Source organism: Netta rufina, assembly GCF_964035555.1.
Source record: "Netta rufina genome assembly, chromosome: 24".
NCBI lineage: Eukaryota > Metazoa > Chordata > Aves > Anseriformes > Anatidae > Netta > Netta rufina.
Genome location: NC_140148.1, coordinates 336,507 through 342,506, shown reverse-complemented (window position 1 = coordinate 342,506; position 6,000 = coordinate 336,507). Strand labels below are relative to the sequence as shown.

At 54.2% G+C, this 6,000-nt stretch overlaps 1 protein-coding gene across 1 annotated transcript; it reads right to left on the bottom strand.

The window, feature by feature from the left end:
• Positions 1-2,104: 2,104 nt before the first annotated feature.
• On the bottom strand, positions 2,105-3,762 carry HOXB1 (homeobox B1; the record flags this gene model as incomplete). The annotated part of the gene is made up of 2 exons (XM_084300905.1): positions 2,105-2,430; positions 3,159-3,762. The coding sequence occupies 2 exons, from the start codon at positions 3,760-3,762 to the stop codon at positions 2,105-2,107; spliced, it is 930 nt and encodes a 309-aa protein (XP_084157031.1).
• Between the last annotated feature and the right edge of the window lie 2,238 nt (positions 3,763-6,000).

Genomic DNA, 6,000 nt, shown 5'->3' with positions numbered 1-6,000 from the left:
CACACGCACGCCTTTTTGTTGTCCCCGAGCTAACTGGACGCTCGAGACGTCCCCCGAGCCCGGCGGACGTTGCACGGGGCAGGGCTGCCGTGCCGGGCAGGAGCGGTGCTCCCCGCCGTCGGAGCCGCGGGGCCGGGCAGGTACTTCGCGGTTCCTGGCCCCGCGAACGCCCCCACCAAAAAGGTTTGCAAATGGGACGAAGCTAGAACAATAGTTTCTCCTGGCAGCCTCTCTGTTTACTTGTTTAGAAATCCCAGAGGCGTTTCGAGGTAAAAAGGTCAGAGCTATATCCGGGCCCGCGGCCCCCCCGGCAGCGGAAGGGCTCTGCCCCCGCCGTGGCCGCGGGTCCCGGTCTCTCCGCGCCCTGGCCTTGTGCGCTGCTCACACTCTGGAAGACACCCGCTCTCCTTCCAGGGGCCGCCTTCGGAAGCTGAGGAGATAAAACTAAATCGACGCTTCGTTCCGTTTTTGTGTTGGGCCCACCTTACAGAACCGTTCCGTATAATTGGGAAACTCGCCTTTCCCCCACCCCCAGACCCCAACTTGGTTCCAGTTAATGTCACTGCTTCGGTAGTGCAGAACTGCTTCCTTGCCGGGTTGCTTACACTGAGGAGGAGGATTTGCTGTTCTCATCAGGCCCCCTTGCACTTCGCGTTGTAAAGTAACTCCACGTTTCTACCCGGTCCCGTCTGGGAGACTTGCTTTGAACTCCCCCGTTGCAGAGGCGAAAGCCGGTCCCGACCCTGCAGCTGCCGGTGCCAAGGCAGGGGTGGGGGGGTGTTGGAACGGCCCCGCAGGAAGCAGGATCGGGTACTTTGCCTGGGAACTCTAGCAGCGGACGGAGACCTTTTCCTTCCTCCTCCTCCCTCTGAGCCCGGGCTCCCCTCCCCGTGTCGCGCACTTCCCTGGACGGGAGAAATTTCCATTTCGCTTAGGGCCGAGAGGACGTGAGTGTGGAAAAAGTAAACTTTATTGGACTGAGGTAGTTTCATTTCGACATACAAAGCATGGGGAAGGGAGTGGAGGCAAAACAGAAGGTTCCGATTAAGAAACCACTTGTTTTTCACGATGACCTTTTTCTCTTTAAAACAAACTCTAACAAAAGTCGCCACTGTTTTCAGTTCGTCCTACTGTAAAGTTTCTGCTGGGAAAGGGAATCAATCAGCCATGGTTAAAAAATGTTTTTATCGGACTCCGATAAGCCTAAGAGGGTGGGGGTGCAAGGAGCCGTGCAGCTTCGCTCCAGGACTTCAGGCTTTCGAGACGAATAAATAGTAGGCAGTGCATCAGCGTCCGGGGATGCCAAGCTCCGCGCTCCCCCGCAGCCGTGTTCCCGTGCGCTCACGCTTTGCAGCACGGTGACCCTTGTCCAAAGTACCCCGAGGTCTGCCTTCGCCTCATCTCGTTTACGCTGATAACACAGCGCTCCCCCAGGATTAGTAACAGCCCTCCCTCTCCCAGGATTAGTACCAGCTATAACCAGGAGCGCGTAGAAAACCACGTAAAGCAGCACTAGTGCAAAATGGTACCAAAGGAGTTGCATTTTTGCTTTGTGTTTGTTTGGGTCTTCCCACAGGCCTCTAGCGTCTTGGGCCCATCAGATCTCTTTCCAAGATACACAGAGTAAATAAAAGGGAAACAAAACAAAACACCCCAAACTTTTTTTACAATCTCTCTGGGAGGAAAAATGCATTAAAAGTAGTATTCCTGCAGACAAAAGTCCTTGTGCACACTTTTAAAACGGGAGAGAACTAAATTCGTTTTAAAGTTTCTGTAGTTGAAAGTGCAGTTCCTATTGGGGAGGGAGAAGGGAGAGGGAGAAACGTCCCTGAGACAAACGCCTATTGCTAAGGACAAACGAGGACACGGCTGCTCCTTTGGAGTCCAACGTTTTACGGAGGGTCTATAAATTAAGAGAGAAAGGCAAGGTGGAGAATTAGTATCACACGCATGGAGACGGCTGGAGCCAAGGGAGCTGCTCGGAAGGAAGCACGGCCTTGCCTCCGCGCGTGTGTGCGGCCGGGACGTGCGTGTTCGTGCGTGTGTCTACTCGGGCTGCGGGAGCAGCCGCCCCGGGCAGGCTTCCCTGCCCCTGCGGGGCGGCTCAGGAGGACACCGAGCTGGGGGAGGCCTCAGGTGAGGTGCAGTTGGACTGATCCGAGGCTTCACTCGCTTCCTTCGCTGACCTGGAGGCAGCAGCTGGGGCGAGACCCTCCTTTTCCCTCTTCTTCTGCTTCATCCGCCTGTTCTGGAACCAGATCTTGACCTGGGTTTCGTTGAGCTCAAGGGTAGCGGCGATCTCCACCCTCCGGGCCCGGGTGAGGTACTTGTTAAAGTGAAACTCCTTCTCCAGCTCCGTCAGCTGCTTGGTGGTGAAGTTGGTGCGGATGGTGTTGGGCTGGCCCAGCAGCCCGTACTCCGACACTTTGGCTGTAACGAGCAAAAGCCAACAGGGCAGGAGCAGCCAAAGCAGTCCCTGGCCGGGGCTGGAGGCCCTGCGGAAGCCCGATCGAGCGGGCTCTGCCCTGCTACCCCTCTCCTGGGCGTTTGGCCCCCGCCCCCCGGAGCGTCGTGCTTGCTCACGGAGCCCGAGCTGTCCCCTGGCTTCCCGGCGCGGGGTTATAACCTGAGGGGAGAGACTGCAGTGCTGCTCCCTTCGCTGGCACCCCGTCACCCCAGTTTCCCACAAACTGCCCTGAAACTTAACGTGCATGGGAAGGAGTGGAAGGAGACAGGAGGGCCCGCTTGATCGTGGTGGGGGTGAAGGGAAGATTGCGATTTAAGGGATATTTTAGAGAAGGAAGTTGAACAATGGGGGACATGGGAGCCACGTCTGTGGAAGAAGCAGGAAACCCGGAGCGTTTCCTATTCCGAGCTGGGCTTGAACTGCATTGGGCCTGCGGGAAGGTGCGCTCAGGGTCCCTCCATCAGGTGTGTCTGCAAGATCTCTGGCTGGCTTTTCTGCAGCGCTGGACTGGTGCTTAAAAAATCGGGCCCGTGTTCCTCCAAAGGGTGAGCCCCGGTGCCTTGAGTACGAGACCCGGGGAAGGCAGAGACCCCGGGAAGGCAGAGAAGCCCTCCCCGGGGCGCGGCGCTGCCCCCCGCCTGCCCCGGCCCCGGGGGCACCTCCCCGCCCGCTCTGCGCGCCCCAGCCTCACCTGTCTTGGGCGGGTTCCTCTTCACTTTCATCCAGTCGAAGGTCTGCGTGGTGCCGGCGCTGGGACACGGCTCGGAGGGGCACGCGGGGTCTTTGTCCTCGCTCGGAGCGGGCGACAGGCTGCCGTAGAGGCCGGCCAAGAAGCCGGGCTGCTCCTGCCCGTAAAGGTGCTGCGGGTAGTGCCCGGCCGCCGCCCCGCCGTAGCCCTCCGCGATCGAGCCGAGGTGCGGCCCGGCGCTGGCCGCGTACCCGGCCGCCGGCAGGTACCCGGCATCGGGCTCCTGCGCGCCGAGGTAGAGCGGGGGCGGCCCGTAGCCGGCGCCGCAGGTCGCGGCCGGGTACCCGGCGGCCGGGGCAGCGCCCGCGAAGGGCACGGCGCGGCCGGCCGGGGCGGGGGCGAAGCCGGGACCCTGCTGCGGCAGCTGGGCGGCCGCGGCCGCGCTCCCCCCCGCGCCGAAGCGGCCGTCTCCGTGAAAAGTGTCAGTGGCGGGGCTACCTGAGCACGAGGGGAAGGACGGGGAGCTTTGCTCTAAGTGGTGGTAGGCGCCCGTCCCGCGGTTACAAATTGCATACTCTAAGAAGGAGTTCATCCTAGTATTGTCCATCTGCCACTGATGGAGGAGGGTCAGCCTGTTTTGGGGGGATTCCGCCTGCCCTACAACCTTTAGATAGTATGTCAAAGCTGTAAAACTTCCTTCCATGCATCGCTGGTCCTCGAACCCCGGAGCCTTCGGCGGGGCCGGGGTGGGGGCAGGGGGAGGCGGCCACGTGGCTCGCCCCCAGCCCAATGAGCGAGGGGCTCCTGAAGTTTGTCACATATCTGAGCTCATCCATCAAGGGCCTGACATTTGCATAACAAAGGGGTTTCAATCAAACCCTGCCCATCAATCTGATAACAACACGAATGCGTCAAAATCTTTCCTCAAAGACTTTAAAAGAGAGGAGGGAAGTGGGGTGCGGGGAGCTGGAGGAGAAGGGGAGGGGGGCTGGGGGAAGAATTAGCATTATCTGCGACTGTTTTAAGTGCTAAAAAGGCCCCCGAGTTATTCGATTAGCCAATTTCAACAGCACTTCCCCTTACCCAACTTAAAAAGGCTTTTCCCGACCCTAACTCCATCTGAGAGAAAGAAAGATGGAAAAAGAGGTAGGGAGGTCTGACTACTTCTCCCCTCCACCGCCCCAAGTACAAAAGGATGCTCATTTCTTCGTTGCGAAACTTTACCTAGAAAATGGCTTGAACGTGTTTGGAGTTTTCTGGGCTAAAAGCTCCTACAAAAACTACGCTCCATGTGCTTTAATTTTGCCACGCGGGCTTTGTGTCTAGGGCCAGTGTGGGTAAAAGCAATGTAATTAAATCAGTATTCTAATGAGACGATGAAATAAAGTTACGAAGACAGAATGTCTTTTGTTGGAGAGAAACCATGCCCAGCTTAGCAATTGGAGGAATGGAACCAAAAATTATCTGTGTCGGTGTAACCATCCTGCCCATCTTTTTATCCATCCATTTGTCCGTGTACCTACCTATCCCTACATTTACTTCTGAAAATATGATATGTTTTTAAGGGCTTTAACCAGTTCTGGAACTTCAGGCTCTGCTGTTCTACGGCAGACCTGGTTTGGTCTTTTCCTGAGTCTGCTGTAAGACCGGAGCTTTCCTCTAGCAGAGTCCCTGTGATGAGTAGGTGGAAAGACACTGACTTCAGTCCGGCCACTCACTGCTCAGAGAATGGAAACATAGGTAGGCAACATTTATTTACTTGTTAGCAGAAGGGAGACAAGAGCACCCAACAATATGACGCCCACAGTCATTTGTTACTTGTCAGGATATTTACTACTTATTCAGCCTCTAGGAAGAACCAGGAGGGCACTTTTTTTTTTTTTTTAATCAGGCCAAAAGTTCACTTTGAAAGGCGTAAGCACGTTCTTTAGTTCAGAGGTTTGGCTGATGCAACCCGTTGGGGTAACATTTGTTAAGAAACGGCAATAGCATCAGCCCTCCTCCCATGTTCAAATGCCCTCGAGAGAAGACGTGATATTTAGTCAACTACGTCTCTCGTCCTTCAATAAAAATAATAAAGAGAAACTATTTCCAGTGCCGTGTTACTACTTATTCGTGTATTCTGCAGACTTTGCTGATGCTGAGATACTCAAGAAGAAAATACTTTACGATACAAATGTTCTCTGAAACTGGATACCTCTTTTTTTTTGCATAAAACAGAAAACACAGAAAGTGATTATAGAGATTCAAAGCAACTCTCACGTAATTTCCCTTGCAAAAGAAATCGGTTTCTAATTTGATTCCAGGAGTGCTTTTTGTATTGTATTGTGTTCGCGCTTAAATTGAATGTATTATATTTAAACGGTACTTACAATAGATGATTTATGGATGTAAAATGAAAAAAAAAAAAAAAAAAAAAAGGATAGATGTTTATTTCATCCTTGAACTATTTGTTTCGTATTGTCTGATAATTTTGCACCATGATCTCACTCCACTGTTACATTAAGGGGGTGCTTTATGTCATTAAAATACAGCTGTCTTCTGGAACTGCAAAATTAGCTCCGAGATAGCTCACTTCTGCGGAGTTATGGAAGAAAAAGTTTTGCTATTAAGCTCCACTCAGACCTGAGGCAGTTCTGGGGGGGTAACACAGCTTCTTTGGTGGACGGAATAATCGTATGGGACGGGATCAAAATTTTGGCCCTGGAACAGAGCAGAGATCCCGACCCAAGCAGGAATAAAATGTGGTCCTTGGACCCCTGGAAGCCACTCCAAGCCATGGCTTCTTCGGGAAAAGAAGCTACCGAGGAGGTGGGCGTGTGAAGGCGAAGGTAGAGCTGAGACG